General features: G+C 35.4%; 1 protein-coding gene across 2 annotated transcripts in view; it reads right to left on the minus strand.

Moving 5' to 3' along the window:
* Positions 1 to 24,689, minus strand: part of NAALADL2 (N-acetylated alpha-linked acidic dipeptidase like 2) — a 1,631,204-nt gene that overhangs the window by 745,968 nt on the left and 860,547 nt on the right. For both annotated transcript variants that reach the window (XM_013964525.2, XM_005675296.3), the window contains one exon: positions 15,897 to 16,170. In XM_013964525.2, the coding sequence (XP_013819979.2) occupies positions 15,897 to 16,170 (274 nt within the window). The remainder of the gene's footprint in view (positions 1 to 15,896; positions 16,171 to 24,689) is intronic.

Consider the following 24,689-nt stretch of genomic DNA (forward strand, 5'->3'; position numbering starts at 1 on the left):
CATCCTAAAGGAGATCAGTCCTGGGTGTTCATTGGAAGGACTGATGTTGAAGCTGCAACTCCAATACTTTGGCCACCTGATGTGAAGAACTGACTTATTGGAAAAGACCCTGATGCTGGGAAAGATTGAAGGCAGGAGGAGAAGGGCACAGCAGAGGATGAGATGGTTGAATGATGTCACTGACTCAATGGATATGAGTTTGAGCAAGCTCTGGGAGTTGGTGACGGACAAGGTGGTCTGGTGTGCTGCACTTCAAGGGGTCTCAAAAATTCATGCATGATTGAGCTACTGAAGTGAACTGATGTTTTCCAATGATAAAATTATAATACAAAATTTGTTGTTTCAAAATATAGCATATATATGTCAAGGTGTTGATTTTAAACAAAATTAGTGGTGGTAAATAATGAAAGAATGGAGATGAAGAATTTATATGTCTAACTTCCCATCCTTTTCATCTGGCGCTAACATACGTCAGTTGGTTGTATACAAAGTGCCTCCAAAGAAGGCTCATTTGAAGAATATGCGAATACCAACAAGAGATGGGTAAATCTATTTAAGGAAACATTTGTGGCATGAAATATTTCCTTTTCTATTACATTTATCTGCACCTGTGGAAAAATTTACTAATATGTTAAAATCTATTTCAAATATTAGCTACCTGATTAACTATAGCTCTCTGATGGCCAGTGGACTTATCTACTTTTTATCCCCAGATGATCTATTTCTTCCTCTCTTAAGAGGGTGTGGAGAAAAGGGAACCCTCTTACACTGTTGGTGGGAATGCAAACTAGTACAGCCACTATGGAGAACAGTGTGGAGATTCCTTAAAAAATTGCAAATAGAACTGTTTTATGACCCAGCAATCCCACTGCTGGGCATACACACCGAGGAAACCAGAATTGAAAGAGACACACCAAGGAAACCAGAATTGAAAGAGACACGTGTACCCCAATGTTCATCACAGCACTGTTTATAATAGTCAGGACATGGAAACAACCTAGATGTCCATCGGCAGATGACTGGATAAGAAAGCTGTGGTACATATACACAATGGAGTATTACTCAGCCATTAAAAAGAATACATTTGAATCAGTTCTAATGAGGTGGATGAAAATGGAGCCTATTATACAGAGTGAAGTAAGCCAGAAAGAAAAATACCAATACAGTATAGTAACACATATATATGGAATTTAGAAAGATGGTAATGATAACCCTGTATGCGAGATAGCAAAAGAGACACAGATGTTCAGAATGGACTTTTGGATTCTGTGGGAGAGGGAGAGGGTGGGATGATTTGGGAGAATGGCATTGAAACATGTATACTATCATGTAAGAAACAAATTGCCAGTCTATGTTCTATACAGGATACAGGATGCTTGGGGTTGGTGCACGGGGATGATCCAGAGAGATGATATGGGGTGGGAGGTGGGAGGGGGTTCAGAATTGGGAACTCATGTACACCCGTAGCTGATTCATGTCAATGTATGGCAAAACCAATACAGTATTGTAAAGGAAAATAAAGTAAAAATAAAAAATTTTTTTAAGTAAAAAAATTAAAAAAGACTTGTATCTTTATACATACATGTGTCTAATAGTTTCAGTATCAATTACAGTGTAATTTCCTCAGTAAAGGGCCCATCACACACCTATTTTCATCCAGGTGTCCAACATACACTATCAGCCTATCTATCTTGAATTGAAATGATTATAGTATCTTCTAAAAGTTAAGTTATGGTACTTTTAAATACACTTGCCAAGAAAATTTAATTGTTAAAATTATTTCTGTTACAGTGGTTCTTGATCATAATTTTGCTCCTAATAAAATGTCTTATTAATTTGACTTTTTAGTTTGCTGATACTATTACCATATAAATAATTATTGATTCACAATTTTAAAGCACAATTAAATGATCACATAACATTAATGATTACAATGCAAAAATGAGAATTCATTTTTCCATTTCAACTTTGCAAGCTCTCTACTAATTATGATTCACTGATAGCATATTTAAACAGGGATATTATTCAATTGGTTATATGCTGGGGTCCAGCCCCAGTGGATCTAGGGAATTTGAAGGGTGGACGGTGTTGGCATGAGAAAAACTTATTTATTGATTGATATAAGAAATATAAGATTAGATTATGAAGAAATAGTGTAATAGGAAGATTAAGTGGAGAAAGAGGGCTGAATAGCTTCGATTACACGGAAGACCAATAAAATTCCAGACAAGGAATTTGCACCATCTATGTTGGGCCACCGGCGCTCTCTTGAATATCTAAGGGTGCCTCGCCTTAGGCTCCCTTTAGCGCGGGTCTTAACAGCCAGGGCAAGTAAGTAGACTTGGCGAGCCTCCGTGCCCCAGATGGAAATTCAGCCTGAAATTAAAGTAAAGAGCAGAGGGAGGGAAAGGAAAAAAGGAGAGAGAGAGAGACACGGGGGAAAACCAGTCCAGCAACTGGCTCCATCCTCTATTGTTCAGAAGGCCTTTTATACTTTTGATAAAACGTGGACATCAATGGGTAACACAAAGTTATGCAGCGTTAGCAGGCCAGACTCATCAAAACCAGGCTTTTCTCTCTGCATACCTATTTGTATACACAAGTCTTAGGTAATTTACATCATCTTCCAGCCAAAAGGGCCAATTAACATTTTACAGCCTTTTTTCTGATAAGGGTTTGTCAACCAGAAGACTTATTTGTGTTGATCTTCCCAAGGTCTGGTGCCACTCTCAGAAAGCACTAAATAAAGTTACATTCTTTCACAGCAAAGATACAGCAAATTATAACAAGTAGAGGGAGTACAGTGATTTACAGCAAAAGAGAAGCAATTGACTCAAAATTCTAGTGTTGCTAACATCAAAACTACTATGTATCTATTTCTACATCCTGCTTACATTGAGTAGCATCCTTCCAGGTGCCTAAAAGATAAAGAATATGGAAGCCTGGCAGCAGTCATTGAGTCAACAGCGAAAACCCTCTACCAATATAATTTTTAACTCTTTAGAAAAGGCTCTGTATCTTAAGATGCTTTCAAGCTTTGTGCCTCTCGCGGTTGGGGGGCTATAAGCAATTCACAAGCTGTAAGAGGTCTGGGGAACCTGTTAGGCAAGCCAGAGAGCTATCAGAGGGGGTTTAACTGAAACATCCCTTACAAATGCAGAAGACTAAAGCCCTGATTTGACTTTTTCCAGAGAATATCAGAAGAGTGGAAAAGCAGAGCACAAAAGCCGGCAGATTCTTATTTTTTGCGGGGTGGATGCTCAGGAAATTCCAGGGGAAAAACCTGAGGTCTGATTAGTCTTGCCATCAGAGCTCTTGCCGCATGACCTTGTCACGGGTGGAATTCCTCACGCTGGCTCCCAGCAGTTATATTAACGAATATATTTTCATATTTAGGAGAAGTGGATGGAAAACTATACTGGTGTAAGAGGGTGTAGCCAGACTATAGCTTTGTTTTTGTACATACCAGAAAGCTAGTAAAATACAAGTCTGTAAAAGGCATTTACGTTATTAGAAAGTAGCAACAGCTGAATAAACAATGGTGGTTTCAATTAAAGAACTCTTCAGCTCATCTTCTATAAATTGTACATATAATATCAATGATTGAGCATTTTAACATAGATGAAGGTTCCCCCCAAGAAAAAAAATATACCCCAGCACAGGCATCATTTTAATAATTTATTTTGGCTTATGCACCTTGAGGGTATGCATTAAAAGTCAATAATTAGAGAAGTCTCAATGCTCTCACAACCTGACAGGTGATAATAAAAATTACCTATTGCCTTTACAGGATGCTTCTGAACCAGGTCCTTTCTGAATGTCTCTCCTATTTACCTCCAAATCACAGCTGAAAGAAAGCACTGAATTTTTCTGAGACAAATCTATACACAGCAATATGATAAAATGCCAAGTCATTTTTCCCCAACCATTCTTATTGCTACAGTGAACCTCTTCTTATTGTGTGTATTCTGTCACACTAGAAAACTGTTCACTTACCCAGCTGGGGTACTAAGTTTACATTCAAACACCAGGATTAAATCACCTCTGAGTAGTCTTTGGGAAATGCCAAGTGAATAGGAACCTAGGTGCTTGTTGAGCTATTCACTTTATTTGCACCAGTTTTCCCCTGATGCATAGGAAAGTGTAAATGAGAGTTGCAAAATAAGACAGAAATATCTGGGGTTTTTTAAACCAGAAAAAAATGTTAAAAAGTCTACACATTAACTTTCATTTAAAGTTTATATGTTAATTTTTGAACAAAGAAATTAAAAAAAAAAACAATTGAAATTTTAAAAAAATTTACATATTGTTAAAAAAGAGAAAAGTATTGCATTAAAATAGATAGTAGTGGGTCACATAAAAAACAGCTAAAAGGATAGAACAATTTAGAAATGAATATTAAAATACAATTATCTTCTAGTCATTGTAAAATATGCAATTAGAAGATAATGAGCAATGCTTAAAATAATGAGCAATGCCTAAAAATCAAAACATTAAAAAGTGACATTCTATAAGATGTTGTATGGAAAAATGGAAAGATTATCCTGAGAGGAAGCAACAGAAGAGGATGAACAAGATAAATGAATAGAATTGGTCTAGTCTGTAATAAACTGAATAAAATAAACAGAACAACAGAAAGGAGCAAGATCGGAGAAGTGTTTCTGGAGTGCGCCACCTGCTGAGGGCCTGGGCTCCACTTTGAGGAACAATCCAGTGCCATGTTTCTCTTTCTACCTGTGGCAGCGAAATTTATTCATGCTTATGAAATTATGTATGCCTTGAATTTTTCAGAATAGACATTTTCAACCAAATCAATCACTTTGAATCCTCCTAGTTATTCTCTAAGAGAGATTCTGAATGTACAGAATGTTTGAAAAGCCTGCTTTAACTAAAATAGTAATTTTCTACTCAAAGTCAGAAATGGTAAATCCAAGCAGTTCTCATCCTGACAAAATACAGGGTTATCAGAAGTACTATTCATCTAAATACAAGTTTTACTTTAGAAATTTACTACTATCTTACATAATCTAGCTTTTGCATATTCTTCAAATTAAAGTATTTATGCTTATTAAAAACATAAAATCAAAATCATCTTCCCTGTTTACTGTTATCCTTTCTAAAACAAAAAATAGCTAGTAAAAAAAATATGCTAGTAAAGTAATGCTCAAAATTCTTCAAGCCAGGTTTTAACAGTACATGAACTTCCAGATGTTCAAGCTGGATTTAGACAAGGCAGAGTCACCAGAGATCAAATTGCCAATTTCCACTGGATCATGGAAAAGGCAAGAGAGTTCCAGAAAAACATCTACTTCTGCTTTATTGACTATGCCAAAGCCTTTGACAGTGGATCACCACAACTGTAGAAAATTCTTAAAGAGATGGGAATACCAGGCCACCTGACTTGCCTCTTCAGAAATCTGTATGCAGGTAAGGAAGCAACAGTTAGAACTAGACATGTAACAACAGACTGGTTCCAAATTGAGAAAAGAGTACGTCAAGGCTGTATATTGTCATCCTGCTTATTTAACTTATATGCAGAGTACATCATGAGAAATGAGGGGCTGGATGAAGCACAAGCTGGAATCAAGACTGCCAGGAGAAATTCCAATAATCTCAGTTATGCAGATAACACCACCCATACGGCAGAAAGCTAAGAATTAAAGAACCTCTTGATGAAAATGAAAGAGCAAAGTGATAAATGTTGGCTTAAAACTCAACATTCAGAAAACTAATATCATAGCATCCAATCCCATCACTTCATGGCAAATAGATGGGGAAACAATGGAAACATTGAGAGACTTTAGTTTTTGGGGCTCCCAAATCACTACAGATGGTAACTGCAGCCATGAAATTAAAAGATGCTTGTTACTTGGAAGAAAAGCTATGACTAACCTAGACAGCATTTTGTTGTTGTTGTTTTGTGTTTTTCTTTTAATATAAATTTATTTATTTTAATTGGAGGTCAACTACTTTACAATATTGTATTGGTTTTGCCATACATCAACATGAATCCACCACAGGTATACACATGTTCCCCATCCTGAATCCCCCTCTCCCTTCTCCCTCCCTGTACCATCCCTCTGGGTCATCTCAGTGCACCAGCCCCAAGCATCCGATATCCTGCATCGAACCTAGATTGGCTATTTGCTTCATGTATGATATTATACATGTTTCAATGCCATTCTCCCAAATCATCCCACCCTCGCCCTCTCCCACAGAGTCCAAAAGACTGTTCTATACATCTGTGTCTCTTTTGCTATCTCTCATACAGGGTTATCATTACCATCTTTCTAAATTCCATATATATACATGAGTATACTGTATTGGTGTTTTTCTTTCTGGCTTGCTTCACTCTGTATAATAGGTTCCAGTTTCATCCACCTTATTAGAACCGATTCAAATATATATTTTTTTAATGGCTGGATAATACTCCATTGGGTATATGTACCACAGCTTTCTCATCCATTTTTCTGCTGATGGACATCTAGGTTGCTTCCATGTCCTGGCTATTATAAACAGCGCTGCAATGAACACTGGGGTACAGGTGTCTCTTTCAATTCTGGTTTCCTCGGTGTATATGCCCAGCAGTGGGATTTCTGGGTCATAAGGCAGTTCTATTTCCAGTTTTTTAAGGAATCGCCATACTGTTCTCCATAGTGGCTGTACTAGTTTATATTCCCAGCAACAGTGTAAGAGGATTCCCTTTTCTCCACACCCTCTCCAACAGCATTTAAAAAGCAGAGACATTATTTTGGCAACAAAGGTCCATCTACTCAAACTATGGTTTTTCCAGTAGTTTGGTATAAATGTGAGAGTTGGATTATAAAGAAAGCTGAGGGCTGATGAATCGATGCTTTTGAACTGTGGTGTTGGAGAAGACTTTTGAGAGTCCATTGGACTGCAAGGAGATCCAACCAGTCCATCCTAAAGGAGATCAGTCCTGGGTGTTCATTGGAAGGACTGATGCTGAAGCTAAAACTCCAATACTTTGGCCACCTGATGTGAAGAGCTGACTCATTGGAAAAGACTCTGATGCTGGGAAAGATTGAAAGCAGGAAGAGAAGGGGACGACAGAGGATGAGATGGTTGAATGGCATCATCAACTCAATGGACATGAGTTTGAGTAAGCTCCAGGATTTGGTGATGCACAGGGAAGCCTGTCGTGTTGCAGTGCATGGGATCACAAAGTCAGACACGACTGAGTGACCGAACTCATATAAAGGAGATAAAATTAAATAAAGTAACATAGAAATTTAACTCAAGTAAAACAAAATTCTGTTAGGATTATATTTCCATACTTAAGTTGATAATCTTCATAGTCAACAGGCAAAATGATATAAATTTGGGGTAAGAATGTATACTAGATTTATCGTTCAGTCTCTGTTATATCCAACAGGATTGTAGCACACCAGGCTTCTGTGTCCTTCACTATCCCCTAGAGTTTACTCAAACTCATGTCCATTGAGTCAGCAGTAAGAGCACATTTAACCATGGAGATTATCAGTTGCTTTCAGTATCTTCAGAATATTCATGTTTAGTAGAGAATTCTGCCCACTATATAGATGAGGAAACAGAGTCTAAAATATTTTGGTAATATCCTAATGTTAATAGCAAATTGGCACTATGAAGTTGTATAATTGCTTACCTAACTGCCAGTTTCCCCTATTAGACTGTCAATTACACGTGGGCAGCGTCCAAAGATTCTTATATATCATTTTGCCTCTGTGATCAGCGTAAAAATGCATTCAGTATGTAGCCAGCAGGCTAAATTCTATATTAGTTCATCCTTCAGTATCAAAATAAAATATAAGGAAAAACAGATTAATAATCAAAAGGTACTTTATTTAATAAATGATACACAATGTCTTAAAGTAAGGGTATCAAAAGAGTTGCAAATTCATTCAAGAGAATTCCTTCTGGAGACCGTTTTTGTGATAGAATTCTGCTTCCTTTAGAATTACCTATATTAGGTAATTGTGCATAAATCTAAGAATCAACATTTATACAGATCTCTCTAGATCAGAAAAGACTGAATTTGCAGCATCCAATGAAATGAGGTAAACCTTATTTGTAAACTGTTTACTGGAATTTTATGCAAATTAAACAATAAATTAAATCTGCAAAGAAAGTTACTTTATCATAACATTATAACTGGTATGCTTAAAATCATATTCAGTTCAGTTCAGTCGTTCAGTTGTGTCCGACTCTTTGTGATCCCATGAACCACAGCACACCAGAACACCCTGTCCATCACTAACTCCTAGAGTCCACCCAAAGCCATGTCCATTTAGTTGGTGATGCCATCCAACCATCTAATCCTCTGTTGTCCCCTTCTCCTCCCGCCCTCAATATTTCCCAGCATCAGGGTCTTTTTAAATGAGTCAGCTCTTTGCATCAGGTGGCCAAAGTACTGGAGTTTCACTTTCAACATCAATCCTTCCGATGAACACCAAGGACTGATCTCCTTTAGGATGGACTCATTGGATCTACTTGCAGTCCAAGGGACTCTCAAGAGTCTTCCCCAACATCACAATTCAAAAGCATCAATTCTTCAGCCCTCAGCTTTCTTTATAGTCCAACTTTCACATCCATACATGACCACTGGAAAAACCATAGCCTTGACTAGACAGACCTCTGTTGACAAAGTAATGTCTCTGCTTTTCAATATGCTGTCCAGGTTGGTCATAACTTTCCTTCCAAAGAGTAAGCATCTTTTAATTTCATGGCTGCAATCACCATCTGCAGTGATTTTGAAGCCCAGAAAAATAAAGTCAGCCACTGTTTCCCCATCTATTTGCCATGAAGTGATGGGACCAGATGCCATGGTCTTAGTTCCTGAATGTTGAGCTTTAAGCCAACTTTTTCACTCTCCTCTCTTACTTTCCTCAAGAGGCTGTTTAGTTCTTCTTCACTTTCTGCCATAAGGGTAGTGTCATCTGCATATCTGAGGTTCTTGATATTTCTCCTAGCAATCTTGATTCCAGCTTGTGCTTTCTCCAGTCCAGCATTTCTCATGATGTACTCTGCATTTAAGTTAAATAAGCATATTCATATTAAAACTAAAATTTCTAACCTAGAATGTTCTATCAAATAGTTATGGTGATGCAAAATCTTTAAAAATAACTGGTTAAATTAGTAATCTGTAGTCAAACACCTGAGTCAAAACGCCACATTTCTTCTAACGAAGATGGAGAAAAATAGTCCAAAGCACTTTAACTGTTTAGGAAAATTCAGCTATCTTTGCTGTAAACTTTTATTTCATTAAGTAAGCTTTTGATTTTTCCTGGGAATAAGATGCAATCTCCCTAACAAATATTTAACTATGGATGCTATGTTGTGATAGATCACTTCTTTATTTGTAAATGTTTCTGTCTAAATTTTAAATCCAGGAATAATATATACCTTAAATATGTGAAAACTAACAGCATGGATTAATTTGGGGAAAAAAGTGGCCAATTATGAAATTCTTTTGCTAACTTAGTTACTTCACAGAGCTCATGAAATCAGTAACAGAAGATCATATTAAACCAAGGGATTTTCTACAGAGTTCAAAAAGTGAATCTCTTACATATAACTGTGTTCAAAACCATTCATTTCACACTGTTGTGCATTGTTGACCAAAAGATGGATTCCACAAGAGAAAAAGAGGGGGGACAAATAAAATGCAAAATCCTTTTCAGTATTGAAAAACTGCTCCAAGCTCACATTTCTGTTTGTGAGAGTATAGATTCATTTTCACACCCAGAAAAACAATACCATTTCAGTCCGTTTTGTTAGCTTTAGCTTTTCCTTCTGCCATAACACTGATAAGTTTGCCTTTGCTTGATAATATTAAAAATAAAAGAAGACAAAGTTTTCCCAGCCATGAGAAAATAGACATCTGACTACAAGTTATCCAAGGATTCCATGCCAGTTATTATTTCCTCTCTTCAGATTTTTTGACAAAATATTCGATGTAGTTTTCAGATATCATGTGTTACATACTAGGTCTTGATATTTTACAGAACAAAGACAAGGAACTCTCTTCAGTCCCAAATTGATATGATTGTCATTCTGTATTCAAAAATGAAATATTTCTTTTATTAGAGCTTTCAGTTTTAAAAGAAAAAATATAGTCAGGGATTTTTTACTATGTATTCATACTTAAGGCATTTTCCTCCCTTACTAATATTTGCTTTGTTAAATAGAAGATAGGAAAATTATATTCACACAATATGTTAAAAATTTGTACTCCAAATTTTATGATATATAGTTCTACTATTTTCTTAATTTCTCCAATTTGAAGGTGTCTCCTTTTATCAACTACTAATCACAGCAATAGGTAACATTTATTGAGTACTTCTAAATAGTAGACCCTTTATATGGTTTCTATCATTTCTCGCCCACAACAATCACTTGAGGTACTATAATTATTCCTCTTTTACAGATGAGGACCTTGAAGCTTAGAAAATTGAAGTAACCAATCCATGGGTGTGCAGATAATATGGAAGGTTGCTAGTCTGGGCTAGTGAACTATGCTTTCTGAGGAATGGGATAGTGTTAAGTGTGTTGGTAACAATATTTCATGCACAGTAAATGAGTTGTTGAAAATATTTCTTTGTAAAATTGCATCACTTGACTTTTCTTTCAAATGCAAAATAATGCTTAACAGAAAGAAAACTCCAAAATTCATAAAATATATTAGAATAAAAACAAATCCTTTATTCAAAATAAGAACATGGTAGACCCAATGTGACCAACTTTTATTAAATAAATATTAATTGTTCCCATTGTTTTTCGTATCTGCATGGGGCTCACAAAGGCCAAAAGAAACAATTGCATGGAAATTATATAAGACCATATATTCTATTTATAAAACTGACTAGACATTGTCAGTACTATCAGTGTCTTAACATTATGATGATATTACAGCTGATATTTCCCATTAATAAAAAAAATCAATATTATTCCCTGAAACTAACCTCAGTTCAGTTAAGTTCAATCACTCAGACATGTCTGACTCTATGCAAACCTATGGAGGGAGCACACCAGGCTTCCCTGTCCATCACCAACTCCTGGAGCTTACTCAAACTCATGTCCATACTGTCAGTGATGCCATCCAACCATCTCATCCAATGTCATCCCCTTCTCCTCTCACCTTCAATCTTTCCCAGCATCAGGGTCTATTCAAATGAGTTGGTTCTTCACATCAGGTGGCCAAAGTATTGCAGTTTCAACATCAGTCCTTCCAATGAATATTGAGGACTGGATGGATATCTTTAGGATGGACTGGTTGGATATCTTTGCAGTCCAAGGGACTCTCAAGAGTCTTCTCCAACACCGCAGCTCAAAAGCATCAATTCTTCGGCACACAGCTGTCTCTATAGTCCAATTTTCACATCCATACATGACTACTGGAAAAACCATAGCTTTAACTAGATGGGTCTTTGTTGGTAAAGTAACATCTCTGTTTTTTAATATGCTGTCTAGGTTGATCATAGCTTTTCTTCCAAGGTCATGGTAGCAGTCACCATCTGCAGTGATTTTGGAGCCCCCCAAAATAAAGTCTCTCACTATTTCTATGGTTTCTCCATTTATTTGACATAAAGTGATGGGTCTGAATGCCATGATTAGTTTTCTGAATGTTGAGTTTTAAGCCACCTTTTTCACTCTCCTCTTTTACTTTCATCAAGAGGCTCTTTAGTTCTTTTTCACTTTCTGCCATAAGGATAGTGCCAGCTGCATATCTGAGGTTATTGATATTTTTCCTGGCAATCCTGATCCCAGCTTGTGCTTCATCCAGCCTGGCATTTCACATGATGTATTCTGCATATAAGTTAAATAGGCAAGGTGACAATATACAGCCTTGATATACTCCTTTCCCTATTTGGAACCACTCTGTTGTTCCATGTCCAGTTCTAACTATTCCTTCTTGACCTACATACAGATTTCTCAGGAGGCAGGGCAGGTCGTCTGGTATTCCCATCTCTTTAAGAATTTTCCACAGTAACTAACCTCACTCATGCTAAATTATTTATGTATCCATTTTAATATATATTTTGCATCTGACAGGGCAACTCTCCTTAGAACCATTTTACTGACCCACCTGTCATTATGATGGGGTAAACAATGTCACCTTTCTGGTGCACAATGAATTACAAAGAAGTTGCAAAGTACACCATCCATCATGCTGACACTAAGTAGGTTTTCAAAGTAGATCTCAGATATCACAAATGCTGTTTAGACTGTTACCAGAAAGCAAAAATTGGAAGCTTATACAAAACAGTCATATGATGAATGAACATGACAGCTCTTCAAAGAAAAAGGGTACGCCTCTTCTACAAATAACCTTGTCAAAAGCAAAAGTAGTGGGGAGCTTGGCTGGCAGTCAGACTAGAATAATTTAAGAACTTGATAATGGCTCTGCCTGATAGAAATGCATGCAAGCACAATGGACTCAAAATCAAAAAGTACGTATGCCTGTATCATCAGCAACAACCTCTCAAGCTTAATTTGAATTAGGAAATATTCTGAAGAAACATGGAAAATTCACCAGTATCCCATTAACTAGAATATATGAGTTTCACTAATACATCCATCTAAAACATGTATATAAAATATATGCAAGCATTCTGTGTGCATATCAAATAGTCACCTAGAAATTGCTTTTGAAAATTATAATACTAATATCATGATACAGTGTGAATTCAACAAATCATTATCAACATGAACTGAAAAGGTTAGTTGCTCAGTCGTATCCGACTCTTTGTGACCCCCATAAACTGTCGCCCACCAGGCTTCTCTCTCGAATTATCCAAGCAAGAACAGTGGATTAGGGTAGCCATTCCTTTCTCCAGGGGATCTTTCTGACCCAGGGATCTAACCTGGGTCTTCCACATTTCAGGTGGATTCTTTAACATTTGAGCCACCAGAGGGGTGTATTCTTTATTTATATTATTTATATAAATATTTAAATTATTATGTACTTAGTATAACAGATTTGAATTGCTAAAATAATTCTAAAAAATACTTAATACCAATGTCTTCATCTAATTTGCAGTTAATTTCTTAAATATGTTCTTCAAATACAAGGTATTTGTTTTATCCATAATTGCATTTTAGTTCTTTTAATATTATTTCTTCCTATCTGGGCCCAAAATTTCAAAGATAGGATACATTTGTACATCTATAGCTAACTTTATTTCTCCCTTTTAATAGTCATATTTTGAATTTTCCAACATTTCTTTATTAAAAATGCTAGTTTCTTAAACAATTCAAGTATAATTGACAATATTATATTAGTTCAAGGTATACAACATAGTGATTCAATATTTTTATAGATTATACATCATTTAAAGTCATTATAAAATATTGGCTGTAATTCCTATGTTGTACATCTTTGTAGCTTATATATTTTATACATAGTAGTTTATACTTATTAATCCCCTATCTTTCCCTTTCCTTTCCCTCTCCCTACTAGTAACCACTAGTTTGTTCTCAACATTTATGAGTTTTTTTTTCTGTTTTGTTATACTTATTCATTTTATTTTTTATATTCTGCACATAAGTGATAACATAATATATTTGTATTTCTCTGTCTGACATTTCACTAAGCCTAATACCGTCCAGGTCCATCCATGTTGTCAAACATGGCAAAATTTCATTTTTTTATGGCTGATTAACATACCACTGTCTATGTGTTTGTGTGTATGTGTAAAATAACATCTCTATGAACACTGGGGTGGGTATATATTTTCAAGTTAGTGTTTTTATTTTCTTCGAATATATACTCAGAAGTGGAATTGCTTGGTCATGTGGTAGCTCTATGTTTAGTTTTCCTGAAGAACCTACATACTGCTTTAAATAATGGCTGCACCAATTTACAGTCCCCCAAGAGCACAGGGTTCCATGACTTGTCACTTCACAAACAGTTAAGTACTTCCACAATTCTATAGTACATCTTGATTTTTTTAAATATATGAAGGAGAAAATTTAAACACATAATTGATAAGGTAAATGTATAATAATCAGAGATATGATTACATAGGAATACAAAAAGCAATTCAGTGTGTCCAGGGGATTATTAGAGACGTCCATATAGAGACAATAGAGACACAAGTTATAGTTCCATGACTTTTCCCTATCAGCTCAGTCAAGGAATAATGACTGTTTGCCAGAGGAAATTGAAAAGAAAATAAATGGGGTGATTCCAAGGACCTTTTCAATCTTCTGTGATTTTAATGTTGTTCTGTGTTTGGAATGTGCTTTGTTTAGGGAAGGAGATGACTCTGATATACCTGAATCAACTGGGATAAGGAGGAGCCTGGAAATGTTGGGCTTTCCTTGTAGCTCAGCTGGTAAAGAATCCGCCCGTAATGAGGGAGACCTGGGTTCAATCTCTAGGTTGGGAAAATCCCCTGGAGAAGGGACAGGCTAACCACTCAAGTATTCTGGCTTGGAGAATTCCATGGGCTGTATAGTCCATGGAGTTGCAAAGAATCTGACACAGCTGAGAGACTTTCACTTACACAGGTTTGGGAGTCTGAGAGAAAATCTGTGTGTTAACTTTAGAATCTCAACTTAAGACCAAAGTTTCTGAACTAAAGAAAGAAAGCTAGCAGCCTCCTTCTATTTCTTTTAATATGCAGGTACATTTCTATTATTGCCTATCAGAAATAGGGTATAGTAATCAAATCAAACCATGAGTCCTACACTAGAAATATTACACTTAATATTATGTTAACTTTTAAGTAATAAGACTTTCAAGATGGTGCTGGTTATGTGTAGTAGATACGCTAAATATCAGCAATGTTAAAACAGAACAAAAACAGTGCTGACGGATCAGTTAACTGCCTCTCCCCATAACACCCCCCAAAAATCAACAAAAAATTTAGGAACAAGCCTATATTTATGCAAGGTAACTCTAAATGATTTAATTTCATCATCTTATTCTGACTTAATCATAAATTAGAATCTTAAAAAGCTGTGTCAATAATTAGTGAAAACATCATTTTATTCACATAAAATCTATAGAAGAAATTTACAGCTTTATAAAGAAACTAAATGTGTTTTTAAAATGAGACTTTTACATGGATATGGAAAATTTGCCCATAAAGGAAACTAGTGATCACTTAAATGCTTGAAGTCTAACTGCTATATTGTTCTTACAATAGGCTAAGCTCTATCTTCCAAGATTTACATCTATTAATTCAATTTTCACAACAAGATTATGAAGCTGGGACCATTATTATCCCCACTATAGAGATGAGAAAACTCAGCCTTAGACGCTTAATTATCAGTGATAATTGGGGATTTGAGAATTGAAACTAGTCCACGTGGCTCTAGAAGCTGTGTACCTAACCACAGTGCCAGAAAAACACATTAAAAAACAAAACAAACAAACAAACAAAAAATAGCTAACTTAGACTAAAGTGAAAAATTCACACCTGGTCCCTTTTTCATGTATTTTCCATCATAAAGCAGAAACACTGTATATCAAATCTTAAATGTGTGAATAATCACATCCATTTTCCACTTCATTTCTTGTGTGCATACACAATCTCAAAACACAACTGCCTCCATTTCTATTCTTTCTGTCCACATCAGTCTATTAAAACTTGCCTCTTTAGAACCAAAGAAGAAAATGAGTTTGCACTGTAAGAGCTAAGAAAATGTGAATGACTCAGTCACACATTCAACACTTTTGAATTAAATTCTTCTAACATGTTTTCACTTTCCAAATATGACAAGGGTCAGGTAATTTAAATCTTCCTTCCCCTTTCCTGGCACCTCTACACTGAGAACATTTAATGGTTACTTTGGTATGCTGTATCTTGCCAGTTAGTTCAATTTAGATGAAAGCTGTTGTTTTCTAATTTCATTTCACTGTAAATGACAGAGATAAATGGTCATATTACCTCGAGAATTCCATTGGCAGAATAGGCTGCATATGAATATAGCAGGTCTTGGCTGCTCCATTTTCTGGCTTCTTCACTGCAAGGCTGGCCATTAGGATGAAAGCACTGGCCACTGCTGCTCAGAGTCACAGAGCTGGGAGAAAGACCTGGCAGGTTCAGCAACACAGAGTAATTTACAAGCTGTACATCTTCTAAGCCCAAAGAAGTCCACTGAGTCTTAATCTTCTTTGAAATTTCCGTGTCATCTTCACTTTTGTACAGCTGTACCAAGTTTCTGAAAGAAATTAAAAAAGCATACTCTTAAAAAAAAACAGGAAAATCTTTATTCTTTTGAGTTATGGTTGTTCACTATATGAACCATTATTAATAGATATGGGATATGAAAGATGAATGAGACAGGATGCCACATAAGAAACTCAAGTTTGGTAGAGGTGATGAGCTTGTACAGAAATTATACAAATCAAAGCAGAATGAATTAAACTCTTAATTAAGAACTAATAAAGGACTATGGGACCACCGAGAGGAGAGTAATCAATGCCAAACAGTTCTTTTATTAGTTCTGATCCTTCTATTGACATCAACATAACCTTATTTAAAACTGGGCTCCAAAATGAGTGATCATGCTGGTTGAGACAGTTACGTATTATAGTTAACATAATTACATATAAAGCCACATGATTAATACACAGCTATTGCTATTTAAAATGATTTAGAGTCAAATCTTGATATAAATTACATGCCAAATTATATGATGCTATGAAAATCATGATATGCAGTAAAATCAGTATATTCTGTTAAAGCCAACCACACATTGTCAAAACAATATGAAGTTAATTTTCAGGTATTCTTGCTGTGTAGTCTATAAATTTATTTCTATACCTGTTCCAAGTCCATAGTAATACTATTTTTGCTTATGACATCCTAGAAACCATAAAAACTGTGGTTAAAAAAATGCATAGAACCTGGAAAAGAATGAGACATAGGAAATTAAAATGTTAAAATTTAATAAAATTTTGCTTTGTTTGGGGCTAGAATATAAAGGAACCACCTCTTTTTGGTTTTTGGCCAAAAAAAAAAAAAATGTATCTATCTTCCTATAAACATTTCATTTCTATCTAAACTATTACCTAATAGTATGGATTTTTTTTTTTTTTTTGCCCATCACATTATTTTTCTCAATACTTATTTAAGAACCCCCAAACAAAACCAGTCAATCCTAAAGGAAATCAACACTGAATATTCATTGTAAGGACTGATGCTGAAGCTGAAGCTTCAATACTTTGGTCACCTGATGTGAAGAGACAACTCATTGGGAAAGACTCTGATTCAGGGAAAGATTGAGGGCAGGAGGAGAAGGGGGTAGCAAAGGATGATATGGTTGGCATCATCACCTCAATGGTCATGAGTCTGAGCAAACTCCGGGAGATAGTGAAGGACAGGGAAGCCTGATATGCTTTAGTCCATGGGGCCACAAACAGTTGGACATAACTTAGTGACTGAACAACAACAGGGCACTTACCTTCTCCCAATTTTTGGTTTCTCTTTCATTTTCAATGTCTTGTTTTATGATGAGATAAAGTTTTATAATCTTAATGTGCAATTTTTGAGGTTTTTAGTTTCTTGTTTCTATTGAATAGAACATATGGTACCATACTCTAGCCACAGTATGGTGTCATTTGCTCCAGAAAGCCTTTGTGTACATGTCTTTTTTTTTTTAATACAATGTAATGGTTTGCACATTTTTCTGAATCCTTCTCAAATCTGAGGTAATGAAGTTATTTTCATAAAAGATTTAAAGAATTAAGTTTTTCACATTTCAGTGTTTACCTGGAATATTTATGTGTGTGTGTGTGTGGTATGGTAGAAATGAATGCAATATTACCCAATATGATTTTTTGTGTATGAATAATCATCCTGGTTCCATTGCTACATTCTTCACTCATATGCAATAGAAATTCTTTCATTTATATATAAATTTCTACATGTCTTTGGGTCTGACCAGGCTCCTTAGTCAATTCCATTCATCTTTTTGATCCATTTCATAGCAATACTCCATTTAAATCATTATTACCTTAAAATATGGCTCAATATTCAGAACGGCAAGTCCTCTAATTGTTCTTCCTCAAGAATATCTTCATTACTTTTTATCTCCCATATTAATATTAAAATACATGTATCATCTTCCATATCAAGCTTATGATTAGAATTACATTAAAACTTGAGCACCTAAACTCTATGTATTAGATATGAAGCCTTTATAAGAACTTATTACTATTCCGTACTTTGGCCACCTCATGCGAAGAGTTGACTCATTGGAAAAGACTCCGATGCTGGGAGGGATTGGGGGCAGGAGGAGAAGGGGACAACAGAGGATGAGATGGCTGGATGGCATCACCAACTCAATGGATGTGAGTTTGAACGCCGGGAGTTGGTGATGGACAGGGATGCCTGGCGTGCTGCAATTCATGGGGTCACAAAGAGTCGGACACGACTGAGCGACTGAACTGAACTGAACTGTTTACTATTCCCATAACATCTAAGAGGGAAAAAATCTGGATAAACAGTTAAGAATTAGGACCCAAATCCTTCTTCTTCTGCACTTACTTTATAAATATTTCTTCAGTATTTATTGATATACCATGTTATACATTATCTCTACCTGATAGAGATTATCTTATCAAAATCTTGCATACTATGGTGGTTAGCTGGATTTAAAGGAACATGTATTATAGTACTCTGAATATCACTATATCAATATAACAAATATGTACCCTGAATATGTTAACAAAGCTTTGTTATAGTTAGAAAAATATCGGCCCTTAGAAAATGATTGAAGAAACATTTCCTAATAAATATTTCCTAACATTGCAAATAACTAAGCTAATAAATACCTCTTCAAGGCCAATCTTCCTAATATTAACTTTTAATTATTTTTAAATTAAAATATGATATAAATTAATCAATTTGTTTTAAATTTTACACTTATTTTAAATTTATCAAATTGTTAATATGAGTCTTGCCTTTTGCACCACTCCCCTTGAAAAAAGATTTCAGGAAGCTGCATGAGTTCTGTGTTCTAAGATTATGTAACCTTTAAATCTAAATTGTTTCACATAAATTAGTTTTATTGATACAAATGGTTGGTTCAAATGATTCTATCTATGAATCATTCCAAACCCCTTAGAATGTTAAAATGCCCAAGTTTTGAGAATTTACAGTTTTCTGAACTTCCCCCCAAAAATATTTTGAGATACATGGAGAACAGTTCTGTTATAATTAGGCAGTTTGCTATATTCAAAGAGAAGTATTAGTAAGTAACTAGCTGCAAAATAATCTCAATTTATTAATTTCAGAGAAAGCTTAAAAATTAGGAGTGTGTCACCTAAAATCACATGGAATTTGAGAGAAACTTTTGCTCTGCTTTAATTTTTAAAATAAGAGTTTCCATGGGCCAATAGTTTTGGCAGGAAGCAAATGAACTGTGATGCCTTAGACTTGAATTTGAAAGTCAGCTTGGCATTAGTGTTTCATTGGCCAGTAGAGACTGGAAATGGGAGGATTATGGCCTTGCTAGACAAAATTCTGTTTATATCAATGTTCAACACCTGCTTCTGGATGAGCCACAGAGCAACACTGGTGTTAGAATTGGAAGAAGCGATGCATGTAGTATTCCTAGTATAAGGGGGGCTGCCAAGATTCTACTGTAAATGAGCAGGGAAAGAAAAACCTCTCAAGAAACGCACTCACAATACACAGAAAACAAACAGCACATTTACTAATGTCCACTGAGATTTTCTTATGTGCATATACAATAACATACACACACACTCATATTTGTATCAGTTTGATACTTTGCACATATTAATAAGTCAAAAGTTTCTTTAAAGTTATTTGACTTGGTATTCAATGTAGTAAAATTCTCGGAATCATGCACCGTATGTGCCCAGTAAATTTCAAGATGCTACAGCATGAACTGACTTTATTTCAATTTTGCTTTAGAAATATTAAGACTAAAATGCATGGCAAAGCTACATCACACATGATAGCAAGAAATCAAGTGGTTAGGAGGGTAAAGGATCATCCCCTCACCTTCCTCACCAGCCAGCTACTAACATCACGCCAAACAGCATGCCTATGCGCCCCACTACTTTTTTCCTTCTAAAATGCCGAATCAACCGTAAATCATGTACCGAATGTCTACTATAGAGACTGAAAACACTGCATAATCAACTTGCAAAAAGATCCTCATGTATCTACTGTTACCACTTTACAAATAAGAAATTTGAGTGTCAGGTAATATAACTAAGTTGTATAACGTCCCGGATTAGGCAAGTCAGATTTCTTCTCCACTACACTGTATTTTAGATTTCCATACCAGTTAGAAGGAGCAGATAGTCTTCTAAACCTTGATGCTTTCCAAAAGTAATAAAAATGTGGAGTGTTATAAAGAATAATATTTGGATAAAGTAATTAAAATTTGGATGGTGTGAAGTTAGAGGAAAGTGGCCTTTATGTTCATGACAAAATAAGACTTAGGGAAATCACAGTAACTATTTTTAGAATTCAGAAGCCCAAAATTCAGAATTTGAGAACCATCTGAAGGGAAAAAACAACAACAACAACAACAACTGCTTATTATACACCACATTGAAAAAAAAAAGCTATCACAGAAGTATATTAACTGAAAGATAACTTAATACCTCCTAATGATCAAGGAGAACATGGAGCATAGCTGTCTGCTTTGCAAATTATAGAAGGCACACAGATGATCACCAAGATCACCAAGGCACCATGCTGATCTCCAGCATAAAGCTGGTAATCAATACTCTATCCATTAATTTAACTTGATATGACACAAATAGTAAAATAAGCTTGATTAAAACCCAGGACACACAGAAATAAAACTGCCAATACATCTGCTACTACCTGAATTAAAAAAAAAAAATTTAAAAAGAGTCCAGTGGTATAACTCCTCATCTTTCATTCCTTACACACATTTATATGGGAAATAATTTCATCTCTGGTTAATACTGTGTGTATTTTTGAATATATATTGTAGTATCTCATGATGAAGCATTTAAAAATATGTTTTAGCAAGAAGAAATGTGAACAAAATGAAGGCTAATGCAAGGTATGAACGCTAATAAGCTTTTACAGGATGTACCATCCCTGCACAAGAATGTTATTGTTAACAGTACCTGGCTTTAGAAATACTTTATCTAGTTTTTATGGAAAATAGTTGTCAAAGATCACTTACCAGTTAAGTCACCTTATTTATCTAAACTAAATCTAAAAGTTAATTCACAAAATAGACAAGTTCATCCAATTAGTAGGACATTATAAGTCTTTGATAGCATCTGTTTGTTCTCTAGTGAAAATGACATAAACTTGGGTGGTACTAAAAATTAACATGGATTCTTGGTTTTGGAGAAGGAAATGGCAACTCACTCCAGTATTCTTGCCTGGGAAATCCCATGGGCAGAGGAGTCTTGTAGGCTACAGTCCATGGATTGGCAAGAGTCGGACATGACTTAGCAACTAAACCACCAACTGTATGATCCAATGAATAAATATTGGGAGAAGCATATTCCAGTTTAAGAAGATCATAATAAAAATGACTGATCTCCATGCTTCAGAATAATCATTTTACTGAGAATATTTTAAAGTACCTGAAACACTAAATGATTCCTTATTCTTAACATTAACACAAAATTATCAGTGTTTTCACAAAACTAAAAAAATAAACTTTTAAGGACAAATATTGAGTCATCCCTTTTAATGCATCTTGAAAACCCAACTACAGCTCCTTGTGCTTAGTAAATGGTGTGAAAGTGAAAGTAACTTAGCTGTGTCTGACTCTTTGTGACTCCATGGACTATACAGTCCATGGAATTGCCCAGGCCAGAATAAGGGAGTGAGTAGCTTTTCCCTTCTCCAGGGTATCTTCCCAACACAGGGATCAAACCCAGGTCTCCCACATTGCAGGTGGATTTTTTACCAGCTGGGCCACAAGGGAAGTCTTAGAATACTGGAGTGGGTAGCCTATCCCTTCTCCAGCAGATCTTCCTGACTCAGGAATTGAACTGGGGTCTCCTGCATTGCAGGTGAATTCTTTACCAACTGAGCTATCAGGGAAGTCCTAGTAAGTGGAAACCACAGCAAATAATTGTTTTGTTGTTTTGTTTTGTTTTTCACTAGTGTACTGTTAAGACTACACTGAAAATATAATTGATACTTATCTTCATTTATTTTCCAGTATAGCAAATTAAATCTTTAGTACAGCAAGGTTGACTAAAATGATAACATTATATAATGAGGGGAATTAATATACTGATATTTTAAAAATAACTTTTAGATGCTATCTTTCTGTGACACCACAAATACATTAAAGCTATTGTGAGCACAAAGAGTGATAATGTCTACATGAGGACAATAATCAGAATCAGTAAGAATTTGTGTTATTTGTCACTGTTAATCAAGACTACCTTTCATGAGCATATCCATTTCAGCACTCAAGAGTGAAATCTTCTCTATTAAATGATATGCAGATGGGGGAGCCTGGTGGGCTGCCATCTATGGGGTCACACAGAGTCGGACACAACTGAAGCGACTTAGCAGCAGCAGCGGCAGCAGCATGATAAACTGCATAAATCATGAGAAAAACAACTACTGATATGCCCATCTTTATGAAATGTATTGAAATCAATCTGTAGAGATATTTGGTCACTGGAAGTCATAACAGTATGGAAACACAAATGAAAAATGAAAAGTAAGTATAAAATGATAGAAAATTAGAGTTATGACAAGAAAAACATATTGCAAACTGAGATATTTGAATAAGCTGTCATTTAGAAGCTTCATCTCTGTTGTATACATGAAGAAAGAAGAAAAGAGGCTTATTGCTAGAGAAGAAATGAGCAGCATTGATGGTGATATTTCTGACATACTTCATCTACATAATTGGACAACCAACTGTCAACAAAAGATTGGTAGAGTGTAGTGGGTATGGGTGGGGAGAGAGTAGCTTTCAGAGGAGGAGAACACAGAGTAAAGATACTGGATTCTGAATTCAGTAAAAGAGGGCTTACATTTTGGCTTTTGCATATAAGCTATATGAAATTGCACATGTGAGTATCTTTTGAGCCTCAATTTCCACATGGTAATCTTTTGAATAGTAACATGTTACTTTTTTTTTTTCTTTGAGAGCATTAAATACGTATGTAAAGTGCTTAGCACAGTCTCCAGAACCTCCAGGGATATAATAAAGGTTACTTTACTTTCTCTTTTTCCTTTCCTAAATGATCTGTCCCAAGTACTGAAATAAGAATTACAGCATCTACTTTAGTACATGAACTACTTCAGAATACATACCTGGATTTAATTTGATTCACAGTTGAAACTATTAAGCCCTATTTGTCATCTTTCTCTTCTTCTGAGTAAATTCATGGTATTAAATATCCTAACACACATTTGACTTCTAGACACTGAATTCAATTTTTCATATTTTCTTGCTTTCCTACAGATCATTAACAGTTAAAAAAAAAGGAACACAATGAAAAAAGCTAAGTTTAGAAGGAGCTCAGATTATTGGTTACCTATTCTTCAAAGAAAAATTAAAATCATCTCTCTTTCAAGGTTTTAATTATTATGCAATTAATGTATATTTACTGGAGAAAACAGAAAACATAGACAAGCAAAATTTAACAAAAGAATGCAAGAAAATAAGATATAATAATAGGAAAATATAAAAAATATATAATAATAAGAAAATGCTCTCCTGGTAATAAAGCATGGTATTATCCTTGGTAATATTGAGTTCACAATTCAAATACCTTTTAAAATAAATACTCATAATAGTCAGAGCACTTATGCTGTTACCACTACCAATATTTTCTGAGTGCTTAGTGCCAGTCATTGTTTTAGGTGATTTATATCCACATAATATTTATACATGTAATTTAAAATTAAATTAAAATGGGCCTAGAAAAGAATTAGAATAATTCCCAAGTTTCAAGAGAGAATATCTAGAAATTTGTCTCTCTGCCTTTGCATAAGCCAAATAGCTGAATATAGAGATGCCAGTTAATGAAAGTTGGCAGAGGAAGCTGACAGCATCAAGTCTGGAAGACAGAGGAGTAAGCAAATTTTCAGAGGATTATACTCTTTCTAGTAAGAACATAAATGGTGAACATTTCTTGGTTAAAGATGTGTGTAGGTTGATACCACTGAATGAATACTGATCATGCTAATACAGCTGAAGAAGGCTAATACGCTCCCAGGCCTTCCCTGGTGGCCCAGACAGTAGAGTCTGCCTGCAAAGTGGGAGACCCAGGTTTGATCCCTGGAGAAAGAAATGGCAACCCACTCCAGTACTCTTGCCTGGGAAATCTCATGGACAGAGGGGCCTGGCAGGCTACAGTCCACGGAGTCTCAGAGAGTTAGACATGACTGAGCAACTAATACTTTCGTTAATATGCTCTCAGATAAAGGAAAACAAAAACAAAACACAAAGAATAGTACTCTCATCACTGAGTATCTACTATGCACAAAGAAATTTAAAAGCTTCCATCTGGCAAAATCTAGCCAAAATATCTTAACGTCTTTGGCAGCTGGTCAAATCTCACTTTGTACTATTCCATGCATATTTTTCTGGACTTTGTCACTAGATACCTATTTTTATTCTCACATTCATTCACCCCCTACCCAAATAGCCAGTGAGTGTCTACTGTATGGCAGCTTTGTGTATCCTGCAAGTAAGTAGTTAAACCAAAGAGACAAAACTCCCTGATCTCT

Source organism: Capra hircus, chromosome 1 (assembly GCF_001704415.2).
Source record: "Capra hircus breed San Clemente chromosome 1, ASM170441v1, whole genome shotgun sequence".
NCBI lineage: Eukaryota > Metazoa > Chordata > Mammalia > Artiodactyla > Bovidae > Capra > Capra hircus.